This window comes from Aquarana catesbeiana, linkage group LG05 (assembly GCF_042186555.1).
Source record: "Aquarana catesbeiana isolate 2022-GZ linkage group LG05, ASM4218655v1, whole genome shotgun sequence".
Lineage (NCBI taxonomy): Eukaryota > Metazoa > Chordata > Amphibia > Anura > Ranidae > Aquarana > Aquarana catesbeiana.
In genome coordinates this window covers 594857679-594877011 of record NC_133328.1, presented here as the reverse complement: position 1 = coordinate 594877011, position 19333 = coordinate 594857679, and the positions used below count along the sequence as shown (strand labels likewise).

The window sequence follows — 19333 nt, the reverse complement described above, 5'->3', positions numbered from 1 at the left end:
CCTTTCGAAAACTTTACAAAAATTTGGAATATCAGGAATGATACATTCGGCAATTATGTCCCTATACTCTAATCCATCCGCCCAAGTCTATACCTCTGGTCTCCTATCTGATCCTTTCCTACTGTCTAATGGTACACGACAAGGTTGCCCATTATCACCAATAATTTTTTCACTTGTTATAGAACCTCTGGCACAAAGCATTAGGTCCAATACTTCCATCCAAGGCATAAATATAGGTAAAGACAGTCATAAAATAGGACTCTTTGCCGACGATATAATGTTAACCTTATCCGAGCCAACAACCTCTATACAAGAAATTAAAAAACTACTGCATAATTTTAGTAAAATCTCCCTTTACAAAATCAATACAAATAAGTGTTTCGCTTTAACACTCAATATACCCCTAGATGAACAAAGCACGATTAAAGATTTATTCCCCTGTAATTGGGATCCCCCCTCAATTACGTATCTTGGTGTGCAGCTCACCTCCTCTTCCGCTAAACTATATTCCAGCAATTACACACCTCTACTTGCAAATGTGGAAGAAGAAATGGTCCAAATTGGTAAACTGCATTTATCATGGATGGGGAGAATAGCTGCATACCAAATGCAAATATTACCTAAACTCCTATACCACTTCAGAACTCTGCCCATACCTCTCCCTCAAACATTCTTCTCACAATTAGCGAAAAATTTAAATAAATTTATCTGGGCAGGAAAAAAACCTAGAATAGCATTGACTCATTTGTATAAGCCCAAACAATTAGGTGGAGCAGGTCTCCCAAACGCACACAATTATTACCAAGCTGCTATATTGGAACGAACCCGATATTGGTTCGCATGCCAAACTGACAATAAATGGTCTGAAATAGAACAAGAAATTACTCCCGGCCATAATCTACCAGCCCTGGTGATAGCCACAGGTATACACCATAGACCAATCACTCCACTATACCCTACGGTACAAGCTTCTATATCAGCCTGGTCCGCCTTGTTCAGACAACCATTTAAGGATACTACTATGCAAGAACTACAAATCCCATTAGCATCATATGAACACTTGATTCCAAACATATCGACCCAATCTTTGAAATATAGAGGGGAACATTTCCTCACACCTGACCTACAAGGACAGGAAACAATGGAAAATTATCAACTGTTTCAAATAAAGCATTACCTCAAACACAATAATACTGGAACAATTAGACTACCCCAAATACTGTGGCACTATCTATTAAACAAAAGCCTGGGGAAACACAAGGGAATATCATTATTCTATAAATTCGTTACCCCTCTATATTTACAAGCTAAATTGCCCAACATGAGAAAATGGGAACAGGACCTCAAAAAGGAATTCCCGTTACACCAATGGCAGCTAGCGGTGAAGAGTAATAGTAAATCTTCAGCGTGCATAGACCACTGGGATAATGCATTGAAGATACTACATAGGTGGTATCTTACTCCCCTACGAATTCACAAAATGAACCCGAGTTCCTCCCCATTATGTTGGAGAAAATGTGACAATACTGGCAACCTTCTACACATATTGTGGAGCTGCAAAGTAATAAAACCTTTCTGGCAGAAAGTAGCTTCCATCATTCAAACAATCACAAATACCACAAGCCCACTAAACCCTGAAATTTCCCTCCTCAGCTTGGGCATAGACAACTTTCCTCATTTGACGAGAAAGGTTGTTATAAATATTTTATTCGCTGCACGCATATCATTAGCAAGAGAATGGCGCTCTCAATCACCACCAAAAATCGAAGAAGTAATCTCCAGAGTGAATGCCCACTACACAATGGAAAAATTGCTAGCGTATAAAGAAAGAAGAGTCCCGGCCTTCCACAAACACTGGGAAGTCTGGAAATCTTCTAAGTATGCTCCCTCTCACTTGTGAAACTGAGTATTAGGTTTCATGATATTTAGGCTAAACGACTAGGCTTATAGTGGTAAAAGTAGTTAAACAACTAGATAAAGTAATCAGAATATCGATAAACAATCGACATTACTAGAAGTAGTCAATACAGAAGAACCATCCTAGACTGCTTTACTTAGTGACTGCTCTAAAAAGTATGTGTTTGCTGTTATTAACGTATTAAGACTTTATCTACGTTTGAAGTTAATAAGATAGATATCCACAAAGTTGGAAATGAATATATATTGTATTTCCTCACTATTGACCCTCATTAAGGTCATTAGAGGGCTGCCTGGATTAAGACGGCTATAGGCTCCTGCTCACAGTCAGTACCCAGTAGGGGTGACAGGGCCTGCCTCCTGTTGAGGCCGTTAGCTACGTGGTTATGGTGGCTCATGTAGTTTTATTTCTTTGTGGAATTATGATGGTCAGTCAATACTCACTCTGTTTATGTCATATACTGTAAACAATGCTCTGTACTTTATGTATAAAATGAAAATCTACAATAAAAATCTATGGTTAAAAAAAAAAAAAGAAAAAATGGCATGGGTCCCCCCCCCAGTCCATTAGGGTCTGGTATGGATATTAAGGGGAACCCTGCACCCAAATTTAAAAAAAATGCATAGGGGTCCCCCCAAATCCATACCAGGCCCTTCAGGTCTGGTATGGATATTAAGGGGAACCCTGCTCCAACATTTTTTTTAAAAAGTTACAGGTGTCCCCCCAAAATCCATACCATTTTTTTTATCGGTTCATATGAATGTAAGTTGGGGACCTTGGATTGTGGGCTCCTTGAGGGTAGGGACCAATGTGAGTGTGCAATGTATATGTGGAGTGCTGCGTAATTGACGGTGCTATATGGGTACCTTAAATAAATAGGGATAATTGTTGACACGCACCCACACTCACTCAGGTTGAACTGGATGGACTGGTGTCTTTATTCAACCTTAATAACTATGTAACTATGTAATTTATGCTATGAGCAATCTGTTATTTTGTTTCTGTATATATTCTTAGCGCTGCACTGTAATTTTCCTATAACAGGTAAGGTGACTTGCTTACTTTAAACTTTGTTTTATACAGGTGATAGTGCCAGGTTTTTCAAACAAAGTCCCCCCCCAATCAATTACTAACGTTCAAACCCTAACTGAATAACATTTAGTTTGATAAAGTTATGTAATTTTTTTAATAAAATATTTTTTTTCACCTCTTTTTATTCTTTGTTGCATTCAGCATTATAGCTGCATGGCATTTCCCATGGTGGGTTCTTGATAGTGACATTAAAAGTGTCATGTCTATGTAATGTGTGTTAAAACAACCACTTGTAGCATTCACTGGAAACTTGTATAACAAGGTAACAGGGACAGAGTGTTGTCATCTTATAACATGAAATGCCTGATCATAGACTTTCGTGTCAAGATCACCAGATATTATGCTGATGGAAACGGTATAGTGCCTATATAAGTTGTTCGTGATTGGATGTATATATTAAAGTACAACTGCAACTTAAAACATTTTTTTTAAAAATCCACTCGCCAGCAGCTGGAGGGAAAAAAACAGCTTTCCCTGCATTACTCACTTTTTTTTTTTGAAAATCTTTTTTATTGTATTTCCGAACAGACAAACAAAGAAAAACAAAAGATAGCAAAAAATCACACATAAACATCAGTATTTGAGTGCTTAACAATTATCTGCAAGGTTAACATGTTGTTAGACCGTTTATGTCTCCATGTATGCTTACTTGGTGCGCTGCTAGGTAACTATTATTACTGATGGCTTAAAATATTTCCGGAGTCAGCCATTACCTGTCCAAGCATACTTCCTCTGTTTACACATTCAGTCACATATAAATATATGTTTACATGTACACCTTATTCGGTAACTTCTTCTCTCGGCCGTCAAGCCATAGTAGGCTCAACAAGCCACCCCTGCCAAATTTTGTCATATTTCAGGGGGCATCCACTGTTTATATATGTATCTTTGTAAAGTGGAAGGCTCTCATTTATGAGACGTTTCCATTGAGCCAAAGAAGGCATTGTAGGCTTTTTCCAATGCATAGCGTTGTTCTTCCAGGCATAAAAAAGCAGTAACCCAATCAACGTTCTTTTCACAACAGTCGGTACTATTGTTTCTATCAGGCCCAAGAGACACACTTCCATCTTCATCAGTACCGTGACCAAGGCAACCATATTAATCACATCTAACACTTCAGTCCAATACTGCTGAATCTTAGGGCAGGCCCAGAAAATATGTGTAAAATCTCCCGGGGAGGTGTTACAGCTCCAGCATTCTGCGTAGTGCTCGGGCTTCATTTTTTTGAGTCTGTCTGCTGTGAAGTATGCTCTATGCACTATTTTAAACTGCACAAGTCTGTCTCTTAGTGAAACCAGGGAGCTAAAGGGGAAATCCCCCACATCATCCCAGTCATCGTTGTTCAGTGTTGGAATGTCTCTTTGCCAGCAGGACCAGAGTTTATCCATGGGTGGGAGAGACACAAATACCAAATGTTCATAAAGGTGGGAGGTTGGTTTTTGGCGCATCTGGAGCGAAGTGTCTTTTTCAACCCTGACTGGACCACCATGCAGGAGGATCGTGGAAATTGTGTGTTGAAGGCATGAGATAGTTGCAGATAACGAAATACATAGTAATTTGGTAGATTATGTGTCTATGAGAGTTGGGATAAGGGGATTAATGTGTTATTCCAAGTTATTTGTGATATAAGCTTGATACCATGTTTGGTCCATGCATATGGATTTATTATTATTATTTATTATTATTATTATACAGTATTTATATAGTGCCAACAGTTTATGCAGCGTTTTACAATATAAAAAGGAGACAATACAGTTATAATACAATAAAATACAAGAGGATTAAGAGGGCCCTGCTCAGAAGAGCTTACAATCTAATAGGGTGGGGCAGGTGGTACAAAAGGTTGTAACTGTGGGGAATGAGCTGGTGGAAGTGGTAGGAGATTAGTTTGAGACGTGATAGGCTTTCCTGAAGAGATGAGTTTTCAGGGATCACCTGAAAGTAGCAAGAGTAGGGGATAGCCGGATAGATGGAGGTAGCGAGTTCCAGAGTATGGGAGAGGCTCTGGAGAAATCCTGGAGATGAGCATAGGAGGAGGAGATGAGAGAGCTTGAAAGCAGGAGGTCTTGAGAAGAGCGGAGAGGTCGATTTGGGTGATATTTGGAGACAAGATTAGTGATGATTTAGCATTTTGTAGAAGTGAGGGATATTAGGATTCAGCCAAATTGGGGCGTTGGGTGAGATTTCATTATGTCTATATTTTTCCACTGCCAGCCCTGCCCTCCATGCACGCAAAGTGGTATGCATGGAGGAGGTCAGGGGGTATGGGGCACGAGGTCCCCTGTGGACCAGCAATTTAAGTGCTTCTAATGATCTCATCACTGCCGTCCCTGGGACTGTAGCTGAATTAGATTTGTCTGTATCTAGCACCATGTCGCCATTACCAACTGTGCAGCAAGATAGTATTTATAACAATCTGGGAATGCTATACCCCCCTGTGTTTTTGGTCTCATCTGGGTGCTCAGCTTATATCTTGGCGGGGAGGCGCCCCATAGAAAGGAGGAAAAGATCTGATTAAGCTTTTTAAAGAAGGATTTGGGAATCCATTGCGGGGAATGTCTAAAAAGGTATGTGAGTTTTAGGGATGACTTTCATTTTGAGAAGGTTACCTCTGCCCCATAATAATGACAATGGCAATTTTCCTCATGCCTTGAGTTTGGTCTTTATGTTTAGTATAACTGGGTCTAAGTTGAGAGGAATGAACTCTGTGGCTCTAGAGGAAACAATGACACCTAAGTATTTGAATGTGTCCACCCACTGAAGGGGAGCATCTGGAGGGGAGCTCGTCCTTGCGGCCTAGTCTATGGGGAATAGTAAAGATTTGGATCAATTTAACCTTAACCCAGTGACTTTGGAAAAGGTGTTCAGTACTGTCAGTGCACCCTGTAATGATGGACCTGCATCAGCTAGAAAAAGTAGCATTTCATAAGCATACAGGGCCACCTTTTCCTCCAGCAAGCCAATACGCAGACCCCTAAAATGTGGGGTAGTGCGTAGCGCCTCTGCCACCAGTTCAATGGCAAGGGCAGATAATGCCAGGGAGAGAGGGCAGCCCTGCCTTGTTACCCTGGAGAGCCAGAAGGGATCAGACAGTGCACTCCCCAGGCGCACCGAGGAGGTAGGGCATCTGTATATCACCTGAAGCCATTTGATGAAAAACAAAAGGAACCCCATTCTACACAATGTCTCCCATAAGAAAGGCCACTCAATGTCAAAAGCCTTTTCAATATCTAATGAGTCAGTGGTTCTAGATCCTTCACTGATGTGCTGGGCATGGATATTTGTAAAGAGTCTACGAAGGTTGACATCTGTGGCTCTGCGGGGCATGAAACCTGTTTGGTCAGGGTCTATTACAGATGGTAACATGGGGTATAACCGAATGGCAAGGAGTTAAAATTTTGAAATCATTGTTTAGTAATGCAATAGGTCTGTAGGATGAACAGGAAGTAGGATCTGTCTGAGGTTTGTATATTAAGGTCAGATGAGCATGGTACATAGATTTTGGTAATTTCCCCTCCTCAAGGAATTCCGAATATAATGATGCCAACTGCGGTGCCAGCATCTCCCCATGTGTTTTGTAGAAATCAATTGGCAGCCCATCTGGGCCTGGTGCCTTTCCAGAAGGGAAGGATTGGATTGGATCGTTTAGTACCGCTAAAGCTGTAAAAGGTTGCACCAATATCTCTCGCTCTGTGTCCATCAGCCAGCCAAGAGCCAGAGGATCTAACAGATCACGTATCTCCTTAAGCCGAAAGTCTGCGGGCAGACCGGAGGCATAGAGAGTTTCATAGAAGTTATTAAATTCTTTTAGTATGCCTGAGGGGGTTGTTACTGTCTCCCCCTCTCCCCCTCCAGAGTGGTTTTTGTGGAAATGAGTGTGAGTGGTTGGTCATGTTGGGCCAGCATGGCTAAAAGTCAGCCATTTCTGTCACCTTGCTCAAAGAATCATTGCTTATTTTTATATGTTTCTAGCTTAGTAATTTCTGCCAGGTGAAGATTTAGTTCTCTCTGGGCAGCTGCCAGAAGATCAAAGTGACTCGGGGTAGGATCTGAGTTATATGTGTTCGTACTATCTACCATCGACTGTTGCAAGGACTGAGTCTCTAATGTCTGTTTCTTCCTGATGGCTGCAATGGAGGAAATATATTGTCCCCTAGTGTAGGCCTTGAAGGCGTCCCTAGTGATGTCTGGATAGGAGGACCCCATGTTCCGCTCCCAGAACTCACTCAGCAGTGTTGGCATTTCATCCATAAGGTCAGGGTGGGAGATCCATTCCAAACCCAGCCTCCATAAAGCCACGCTATGGGAGGCAGGGGTGCGTTACAACCAGGGGCTATGGTCTGACAACCCACTGGGTAGATACTTCACCTCTAGCACATCTGCCAGCAGTAGCGGATTGGCGAATGCCAGGTCTATCTGCGAGGCAGTCTTATGGAAAGCTGAGAAGCAGGAGTAGGATCGGGTAGTGGAGTGCTTCCATCTCCATATTTCATCTAAGCCTATGGCCTGGGCCCAGGTGGAGAGCTCTGAACAATGATTTTTTAGAGGGAGTGGGTCTGTCAAGCTCTGGGCACATGGTGGTGTTAAAATCCCCCATGATCAAAATCTTGGGGGAGAAAGGCAGAGGGACATATATGTTTACCATAATAAGTTTTTGCGACCCCAAGGTAAATACTACCAGAGCAAACCTACCCTGGGGGGGCTGTGCATATCTCTTCAATTACACATGGGAAGTTCTTGTGTATCAGAACTGACAAGCCCCTTGCATAAGTGCAGTATGTGGCGTGAATTGCTTTCTGAATCTACGGCTTTTTTAACGTTAGGATTCTGCTACCCATAAGATGAGTCTCCTGGAGAAAAATGAGTTGGGGAGAATTGAATTTCAGGTATTGGAATAAAAGGGCTCTTTTAAGTTTGGAATTTAGGCCTCTAACATTCCACGAGAGAACATTAAAGGAGTTTGCCCTTTGATCAGCCATTAGGTCTAGATTTCATCTGGAGGACCTGGTAACGAGGAAGGTAATTCAAGAGACCAACCATGAGCAGCACAATCTCAATCGTAACATACAAATGATTGTTAGCACTCAGATAAAGTAAAATTATTAAGCAGAAAAAGAAATCAAACAAAAAATAAAAAAAAACTATCCCAAGCACTGTGTGCTTATCCTACTAGTTCCCATAGCTACCCCAAAACTGAGGAAGGGAATGGGAATAGTTTTTACCCAAGAAAAATCCTACAAATCCTACAGGTATCCTACATTTAGTAAATTAACCCTATAGCATGGGTTTCAACCAGTTCCGTGAACTCAAAATGCAAGATTGTGTCCAAAAAATTTGAAAAAGGGAAAGCAGAAAAAAGGGGGGAGGGGAGGAGTTTCTCGTGCAGGTCCTGGCACTTGCAGCACAAGGTCTCGTCCAAGGCTGAGGTGAGAAAAGGGGGTCTGCCGTAACTAGCAGAAGTTCTCACTGGGTCTGGAGTGAGGGGGGGTGCAAGGTGAGAAATGGGACGGATCTCAGTTCAGAGGTCAAAGACAAAAATCAGTGTCAGTTGCTGGAGTTCCTCATACAGGAGGAACGGGCATTAGTCTAGTCAGCAGAGGACATCAAGTAGGGAGATTGGATGATAATGAGGTGCAGCAGTAAAAAAAAAAGGCAGCAGCTAGTGGGTAATGCTGAAAGTCATCATGTGGCAGAAGGTAAGTCATTAAAGGATGAGGTACTTAGTTGATTTCAGCGTGATGTATGTCAATCATAGTTTCTGTTGGCGATATGTCTCTAGCAGTTATCCAACCGTTAGAGACATATTGCAGCAGCCGCAGCAGCCTCCGGGGTGTCAAAGAAGCGGGTGGTATCGCCATCAGTGATCCTCAGCCTGCTGGGGTATAAAAGGCCAAAGCGTGTTTCTTTTTCCTGAAGTCAGCATCTCACATCTGTGAAGGACTTGCGGCGTTGCTGCACCTCCTGAGAGAAATCTGGGAAAAAAACAGTCTGGTGTTCTCATATTTAATTTCAGGCATGGCTCGAGCCTCCACCAGGATGCGGTCTCTATCACGGTAATTTAATAGCCGCAGTAGGAAGGGACGTGCAGGGGCCCCAGGTCTTGGAGGGATTGGTGGGACCCTGTGGGCTCTCTCCACTACAAATGTGGGCAGCACATTACCTAGATTAAACAGGGTAGACAACAACTGTTCAGTGAACTCAGCTGGCTTGGGGCCCTCAGCTCTCTCGGGTAAGCCAAGTATGCAAATGTTATTTTGCCTGCGGCAGTTTTCAGTGTCTATGGCTCGCTCCTGGAGCGCTTCCACTTGGTGCTGCAGGGGCCTTACCTCTCTGGAATCCGACCGGACCGTATCCTCCACCGTGGAAACCCTGTCCTCCACTTTAGCTATGCCGGAATTTATCCATATCTTGACAGGTGAGACCGACATCTACGGTCAGGAAGTCTATCTTGGCAGTAAGGGTTTCTTTGCATGCCGTAATGGCCGCCAGGATCTCCGCTTCAGTGGGGGCCTCCGCAGCCCCCTGAAGAGAGGCCTAGTCATTACTGCTCAGCTTTACCATCACTCATGTGAGCTGAGCAGTAATGACTAGGCCTCTCTTTGTCCTGGGAGTATTCCAGTCAGGCCTCATGAGGAGGACTTCCGTGGTAAAGGGGAAGATTACAGTACCCGTTTTGAAGGGCTATCTACTAAAAGGGAATACCGCTGCTGGATCGCAGCCTACACGCCTGTTACCCCTGCAGGGGTTAGGCGCTCTGGTGAGTGCGGGCACGAGTGGGGTTACAGATGAAGGCGGGGAGCACTGATGAATAATTACACTATTCTTGTATTTATGTACTGAAACTCTTCACAGACTATATATACATTTTTTCAGCATTTAGCTATATATATAGGCTATCCAGTCGAACTTTTTATCACCATTTTTATATATATATATATATATATATATATATATATATATAATTTTTTTACACCATATATCAATTTTTTCATCTTAATTTTATACATAAATTTTTTGCTACTTTTTCACTGTGGACTGTTGTGAATTTACTTGAGGACATTGTTTAATTTTAATTAGCTTTTTTTAGCTACCCAGCTATTCAGCATGATATTTGGTGTTATTAATATCACTGTTATTTATTGTTATTATGAATTTTATTTATTTTTTATATATTTCAGATAACATATATTTTTTTGGCACCTTGCACTTTATCACACATTAGTGTGTTTGGTTTAGATTTATTACTTAGAGAATAATTATTTTTATATTTTTTCCTTTTTTTATTTATTATTTATTTCCTATTTTTATCACTTTTGAACAGTGACAATTCCCCTGTAATAGTATTTTCTTGTGTTTTTGAACTTCACTGAGGTGATGTTCTTTGCTGGGGGGCTGCAGTTCCTTTTTCCTAAGCGCGGAAATTTGGCTTTAATGCAAGTATAAAGTTAGTTTACCTCTCCACTTCAGGTATGGTCATGGTGACTGCTGTGTGTCCCAACATAAAAAGAGCTCACAACTTGGTGATAAAGCATTATCTTCCCCCCTCCTTACCGTACTGTGGCTAATGTAATGCTCCCTAATTGGTCACTGTACTTAGCAAACGTATAAGTGGCACAGCCTGCTTGGATGATTCAAAGAAGGCTGCTGTTTACAACTCATGTGAGATGTGATAAGAGAAAACAAAAGGCCAGGCCAACCTTTGAAGTCAACCTTCCGTCAACATCGCCTTCATGCTTTTACATGCTTTATACATTTCCACCAAATGTGAGTGTTGAATTTGTATTTTTAATAAAATTACCACTTTTGTTTTTAATCAAAAAATGTACTTATAGTTGTAAGTAGTGAAGTCGGCCATTGTAAAAGTAAAATTATAATCAGAACATGTATCAGTCATTGTACTGTCACTGAGAATCACAATTATTCCCTTTGGGCTGTTGCAACCCTGTCAATGAAGGTGTTATGATATGTCAGCTTGCTGTATAGATACTTTGAGGAGATGGGTCAGTCTTTCTGAAAAACCTAATTGCTGACATTTGGACAGTCTGATATTCACTAGATGTAGCCTTGTTTTTGCGATGAAAGGGTCTTCAAAGCAGGAAAGGTCACCTCAGTGAAGATGCGCATGTACTTATTGACTATATGTTGTATGTTCGAGATCTCTCTGCTGAAAGGAAAAATATACACTTTGAGAAGTGTTATTTATTGCCCATAATGTGTGTAATCCATGAAGTTTAAGAAAAAATAATAATACAAAAATTATAGTGGATATTTGCTTTTCTGCTTTACAAAAAATACATTGACCATCAGAGTTAAAAACAACGAATCCACTTTTCTTCCTTCTGACATTCTTCCCTACAGAAAGCTTGCTCCTCTGTTAGATAGCGCTCTTCTTCACAGTGAAATTAAAAAAATGCATCATCACTGTACCCTGCATGAAACCCTTGCAGCAGTTGTGGTTAAAGAGCATGCATTTAAAGCAGAAAAATATAATCCCATATAACCTGAAAAAGAGGTGTGCCAGTAAAAAGTTTTCACTGTCCAAAAATATTTTCTGCAAAAGTGGGCAATACCAGCTTCTGAGGGCAAAGGTGCACTTACTTTCCACTAACACCATTTCAGCGCTGTCGCACTTTGAATGAAAATTGTGCTGTCATGCAACACTGTACCCAAATTAAATTGTTATCATTTTTTTCACACAAATAGAGCTTTCTTTTGGTGGTATTTAATGACTGTTGGGTTTTTTTGCTAAAAAACAAATAAAAACCAAAAATTAAAAACAAAACAAAAAAGTTATTGTTTGTTATAAAATTTTGAAAACAGGTAATTTTTCTCCTTCATTGATGTGCACTGATGCAACTGCACTGTTGGGCACTGATAGGCTGCACTGATGGGCAGTGATAGGCTGCACTGATAGGCACTGATGAGGCGGCACTGATGGGCACTGATGAGGCGGCACTGATGGGCATTGATGAGGTGGCACTGATGGGCACTGAGAGGTTGCACTGAGAAGTGGCACTGATGGTCACTGATGGTTGGCACTGATGGGCAGCACTGAAAGGAACTGATACGTTGCACTGAAGAGCACTGATGGGTGGTGCTGATAGGTGACACTGATAGGTAGCACTGATGGGTGGCACTGATGGGCAATGGTAGGTACTGGTAGGTGACACTGATAGGCAGCACTGATCAGTGGCACTGATGGTGAGGCACTGATGGGCATTGATTGGCAGCACTGGTGGGCACTGATAGGTGGCACTGGTGGGCAAAGGTAGGTGGAACTGTGGGCACTGCTAGGTGGCGCTGGTGGGCACTGGCAGGTGGCACTGGTAGGCACAGACAGCACTCTATGTGAGGGACCAATGTCCCTCTAACAGAAGCTGATGATTACAATTATTATTGTAAGTGTTCTCTCTGCCCTCATGTTGTAAAGCACTATGCAAACTGTTGGCTCTATAAATCCTGTATAATAATAATAATTACCGATCTTTACAGATTACCGATCTTCTGTTTACATCACGTGATAAGCTGTCATTGGCTGACAGCTGATCACATGGTAAGGGGCCGGGATTGGCCACTTACTCGGGTCTGTGATCAGCCGAGTCTCATAGACTTAGTAATCACAGAGAGTGCCACATGCACCCCACAGGGACACGCTGACAATGCATGCTTGGCAGGATGTCTATTTACAGCCTCCTGGCAATTAAGGTCTACACTGTATCCGTTATTTGGCTATAGCAAGGGCAGGTGGTTTAAAAAGCTAATTCTCATTGTGACTATATTCAAGTATATCATGTTTATCTGTAGGAACTGTGTGCATAAGGATCAAATGTTGCTTAGTCAAATATGTTGAAAAAGTCAACATTTCTATGGTGTGTACTTACTTTTTCACATGACTGTATATGCACTAGGTATATTTGCACTAGGGATGATCCGAACACCCCCCTGTTCGGTTCGCACCAGAACTTGCGAACAGGCAAAAAATTTGTTCGAACACCGTTAAAGTCTATGGGACACAAACATGAATAATCAAAAGTGCTAATTTTAAAGGCTTATATGCAAGTTATTGTCATAAAAAGTGTTTGGGGATGGATCGATGCAAAAAAGTTTAAAAAATTTCTGTTTTTTCGGGAGCAGTGATTTTAATAATGCTTAAAGTGAAACAATAAAAGTGTAATATCCCTTTAAATTTCGTACCTGGGGGGTGTCTATAGTATGCCTGTAAAGGGGCGCATGTTTCCCGTGTTTAGAACAGTCTGACAGCAAAATGACATTTCAAAGGAAAAAAAGTCATTTAAAACTACTCGCGGCTATTAATGACTTGCTGGTCCGACAATACACATATAAGTTCATTGATAAAAACGGTATGGGAATTCCCCACAGGAGAACCCCGAACCAAAATGTAAAAAAAAAATGACATGGGGGTCCCCCCAAATTCCATACTGGGCCCTTCAGGTCTGTTATGGATATTAAGGGGAACCCCTGCCAAAATTTAAAAAAAAATGGCGTGGGGTCCCCCTCAAAATCTATACCAGACCCTGCAGGTCTGGTATGGATTTTAAGGGGAACCCTGCGCTAAAATTAAAAAAAAATGGCATGGGTCCCCCCAAAAATCTATACCAGACCCTTATCCGAGCATGCAACCTGGCAGGCTGCAGGAAGAGAGGGGGGATGAGAGAGCGCCCCCCCTTCTGAACCGTACCAGGCCACATGCCCTCAACATTGGGATGGTGCTTTGGGGTAGCCCCCAAAACACCTTGTCCCCATGTTGATGGGGACAATGGCCTCATCCCCACAGCTCTTGCCCGGTGGTTGTGGGGTCTGCGGGTGGGGGCTTATTGGAATCTGGAAGCCCCCTTTAACAAGGGGACCCCCAGATCCCGGCCCTTCCCCCTTGTGAAATGGTAAGGGGGTACCCCCTACCATTTCACAAAAAAACTGTCAAAAATGTTAAAAATGACAAGAGACAGTTTTTGACAATTCCTTTATTTAAATGCTTCTTCTTCTTTCTTCTATCTTCTTTCTTCTATCTTCTGTCTTCCTTCGGTCTCTTCCTCCATCTTCTTCTTCATTTGGTTCTTCTGGTTCTTCTGGTTCTTCCTCCGGTGTTCTCGTCCGGCATCTTCCTCCGTGGCGTCTTCTTATTTTCTTCTTCTCGGGCCGCTCCGCATCCATGCTGGCATGGAGGGAGGCTCCCACTGTGTGACGCTTCTCCTCTTCTGATGGTTCTTAAATAACGGGGGCAGAGCCGCCCGGTGACCCCGCCCCCTCTGACGCACGGGGACTTGACGGGGACTTCCCTGTGGCATTCCCTGTGACGTCAGAAAGGGGCGGGGTTACGTAATGGGTGACCCCGCCCCCTCTGACATCATGGGGAATGCCACAGTGAAGTCCCCGTCAAGTCCCTGTGCGTCAGAGGGGGGTGGGGTCACCGGGTGCCCCCCCCGTTATTTAAGAACCATCAGAAGAGGAGAAGCGTCACACAGCGGGAGCCTCCCTCCATGCCATCATGGATGCGGAGTGGCCCGAGGAGAAGAAGGGAAGAAGAAGCCAATGCCGCGGAGGAAGATACCAGACGAGAACACCAGAGGAAGAACCAGAAGAACCAGAAGAACCAGAAGAAGAAGAAGATGGAGGAAGAAACTGAAGGAAGATAGAAGATAGAAGAAAGAAGATAGAAGAAAGAAGAAGCATTTAAATAAAGGAATTGTCAAAAACTGTCTCGTCATTTTTAACATTTTTGACAGTTTTTTTGTGAAATGGTAGGGGTACTTTTGTACCCCCTTACCATTTCACACAGGGGAGAGATGGGATCTGGGGGTCCCCTTGTTAAAGGGGGCTTCCAGATTCCAATAAGCCCCCACCCGCAGACCCCCACAACCACCGGGCAAGGGCTGTGGGGATGAGGCCCTTGTCCCCATCAACATGGGGACAAGGTGTTTTGGGGGCTACTCCAAAGCACCCTCCCAATGTTGAGGGTATGTGGCCTGGTACAGTTCAGGAGGAGGATCACTCTCTTGTCCCCCCTCTTTTCCTGCGGCCTGCCAGGTTGCATGCTTGTATAAGGGTCTGGTATGGATTTTTGGGGGGACCCCATGCCATTTTTTTTTTAAATTTTGGAGCAGGGGTTCCCCTTAAAATCCATACCAGACCCTTGTCTGGTATAGATTTTGAGGGGGACCCCACGCCATTTTTAAAAAAAAATTTGGCCGGGGTTCCCCTTAATATCCATACCAGACCTGAAGGGCCTGGTATGGAATTTAGGGGGGACCCCCACGTCATTTTTTTGAAATTTTGGTTCGGGGTTCTCCTGTGGGGAATTCCCATGCCGTTTTTATCAATGAACTTTTATGTGTATTGTCGGACCGGCAATTCATTAATAGCCGCGAGTAGTTTTAAATGACTTTTTTTCCTTTGAAATGTCAGTTTGCTGTCAGACTGTTCTAAACACGGGAAACATGCGCCCCTTCACAGGCATACTATAGACACCCCCAGGTATGAAATTTAAAGGAATATTACACTTTTATTGTTTCACTTTAAGCATTATTAAAATCACTGCTCCCGAAAAAACGGCTGTGTTTAAATCTTTTTTTGCATTGATCCATGTCCCCTGGGGCAGGACCCAGGTCCCCAAACACTTTTTGTGACAATACAATGCATATAAGCCTTTAAAATTAGCACTTTTGATTTCTCCCATAGACTTTTAAATGGTGTTCCTCGGCTTTCGAATTTGCCGCGAACACCCCAAATTGTTCGCTGTTCAGCGAACTGGCGAACAGCTGATGTTCGAGTCAAACATAAGTTCGACTCGAACTCGAAGCTCATCCCTAACTTGCACTGACAACAAGTATGGATGTGGCGGGGTCTAGTCTTTGCTTGGATTTTATTGTGTGCTATGAGTAGTTACTGTATATTCTCAAGGCAAAGACAGAGTAGTTTAGAAACCCAAAGTGCTTTTGTTTCAGACTTTGGCTTCAGAAACTTAAATAGGAATACAATAAATAAACAGTCATTTGTGAAACATATTTATTGTTGCAGGTACTGTCTTGTTCATTTCTGGAATATAAAGAAACTGTAAAAAAAAATACAATGCAACATCAATTATAATAATTAATTTCACGGGCCCATGCTTTTTTGCAATTATTTTTTTATTGTAGGTTTTATTTTTACATGTTTCTTTATCAGTCTAGTGTCATTTGTTTACTATTTTGTGGCTTCTTGGCTGTCACTGGCTAGTTTTCCGTAATATGTTTAGGACAGAGCGCCACCAGTGATCAACCATAGCCAACAGTATAACTTGTGGTTTACCCTTATTATGGTGCTGTATAGGTTATATGTATGCAATTATTATCTATTTAAATATACAAAATTAAGGTCATTTTCTGTCCATTCAGGTTATCTGGAATGAATGTACCACCTCCAGTAGTCAGCAACAAGCACTGGTTAAGGCTTCATTTTGTTACTGATGGCAACCATCGTTACAGAGGATTCAGTGCACAGTATCAAGGTATATAGAAAGCATATGTGCTCAGCATGTCTTTATATCATCTAGTAAACTAAAATGTTAACTGCTACAATTCTTGGCAGTAAATGAAATTCATCAATTGAATGGGAATTATTATCATTTTTTTTCCCTTTTTAATTATAAGAATGGTGGTCACCCTATTTCGAAACTATACACTAACCATACCATACCATTGTTTTGGATCTTGATGCATAGTTGATGTATGCTTTATGAAACACTGGGTCACTTACTTAAAGAGTACATTTTCTACTTAGCCAAGTGAACTTTCTTTATGTCTATTACAGTTCATTTAGATTTTCGTTGAATTCTTCTATGCTCTATGAGAAATAGGAACAGAACATTCAATTTGTTATGGAGAGCAGAAACTTCTTTGTCCAACCACTCTTATACACAAAATATTTTGATATTTTATTAAATGATCAGACTTAATAACTTTAACAATTCTTGTAGGTGCCACCATTATTATAATGGGACAAGTAAAAGAAAATTGATAATATATATTCAAAATATATAAAAAAAAAACAACATATGCTGTTGTTGCTGACACCCAAAATGTGTTCAAATTTTTACAGAAAATATGTAAAATTATATACAAAGTTATTTTTTTTTTACTTTTTAATTTGTACCATCAATGGAAAACAGGTTTACCTGTGACTGTGAAAATTAATTACCTGTAGTACATTATAATATAAAATGTAAAATATTTAATGTTTATGGTTTTTAAAATCAGATACTATTAGCAAAAGTGTCCAAAATATATAGATGCCCCCAAAGATACTTATCAGTTGTCACTGGTTACTGTTTTCCAAACTTCATCTTTCATGTGGCTTGTTATTCAACAATGTTGCATTTTTGTGTAGTGTGGTTTTATTTTATTAGAAGTTAAAACCAATGTAAACTGTACTTTAGGCTAGAAAAGCATTGTAAACTTTAGAAAAAATATTTTTCCATATAATATTGCTCACAAACACAACTTAATACTGCTCAAAATATTTATCACATTATGACAAAATGCAGATATTTTCCCATTTCATAGTTTAGTAAACAGATCATCGTAATGCCCCGTACACACGGTCGGACTTTGTTCGGACATTCCGACAACAAAATCCTAGGATTTTTTCCGACGGATGTTGGCTCAAACTTGTCTTGCATACACACGGTCACACAAAGTTGTCGGAAAATCCGATCGTTCTAAACGCGGTGACGTAAAACACGTACGTCGGGACTATAAACGGGGCAGTGGCCAATAGCATTCATCTCTTTATTTATTCTGAGCATGCGTGGCACTTTGTCCGTCGGATTTGTGTACACACGATCAGAATTTCCGTCAACGGATTTTGTTGTCGGAAAATTTTATCTCCTGCTCTCCAACTTTGTGTGTCGGAAAATCCGATGGAAAATGTCCGATGGAGCCCACACACGGTCGGAATTTCCGACAACACGCTCCGATCGGACATTTTCCATCGGAAAATATGACCGTGTGTACGGGGCATAATAGTGGTGAAAAATCAAACAGCATTAGAAAAAAAAATACAATTCATTTAAAAATATGTAAGCTAGGTTACTATGCAACATAATGTGTGTGTGTATTGTATAAGTAAATTACTTTATTTACTCTTTATTTATTATACAGAGATTTTAAATATTCATGCTAGGCTGACAATGTCTGGTGTTGACATGTTTCAATATATACATAGGTTTCTTTAATTTATAAATAATTTGGGAAAACAAATTAAATTTAAAAGATGTATGATATGTGTTTGTGTATATTTGTGTATACATTCACTGGCCAGAAATAAACATTTCCCTTGAGCAAAGAAGTAGGTAAGCAGAGGCACAAAATAGCACTGCATTTCTACACTTGCGTTGCTGATAGACAATATATCACCAACAACAATTTTAATAACTTCAGTACTAGCCTGTAATATCGCTTTTCTACCAGGCCATTTTCAGTTTTCAATGCTATAACAGGTTGACTGGCAATTACTAAGTCATGCAACATTGTACCCAAATGAATTGTATGTTGTATATCATTTTTTTTTTTAGACAGATAGTCCTCCTTTTAGTGGTATTTAATAACCACTCTTTTTTTTACTATAAAAAGGAAAAACGTTTGAAAAAAAAGTTCCCCTACTTTCTATTACAAAACGTGCCAAATAAAAGCAACAACTACATAGTAAGAGGATGGGAGTTTTTAGAACACAAAATCCATACAATTATTTTTTTTCAACACATTTAAACAAATCATATCCATAAGCAATACAATATAACATACTAAAAAACAAGAAGGGTCCTGCGAGCCTCCACTCACCCGATGCTCAGTAAAAATAGTAAGCATAGCTGCTAACGTTAAACCCGTCTCACAAATTGTGCAGATGAGAATAAATAAAATATATAGGCTGTGCTATAAATTTTAATGCACACCTCATCAGTATAGAATCTGTGCATACATCAGATATAGCTACCATAAAAAATTAATCACTACATGATGTGATAGCATAAAAATAATAATATAATGCTGTGGTAAATAATATGTAATACACACCCACTCAATCTGGATACCAAAATACATACATAAATAGCTTGGGTGCATATAAAAATGGTGATCAATAGTGATGTGACAGTTTAAATAAACAAAGGAGTGTAAAACTCAAACGCACAACTCAATAGAAAGTGCTCATGTGCAAAATTTCATAAAAAACCATAAAGCTTCATAAAATTCATAAAAAAAGTCCATATATCATATAATGTGAATATATCAAAAAACAAACTGCTCTAATGCAAATAAAGTGTCTCGCTGT

At 40.8% G+C, this 19333-nt stretch overlaps 1 protein-coding gene across 1 annotated transcript in view; it reads left to right on the top strand.

Annotated features, from left to right (window-relative positions):
* Positions 1-19333, top strand: part of CSMD3 (CUB and Sushi multiple domains 3) — a 1635173-nt gene that overhangs the window by 641540 nt on the left and 974300 nt on the right. The window contains exon 6 of the mRNA XM_073632169.1: positions 16402-16514. Coding sequence (XP_073488270.1) covers positions 16402-16514 — 113 coding nt within the window. The remainder of the gene's footprint in view (positions 1-16401; positions 16515-19333) is intronic.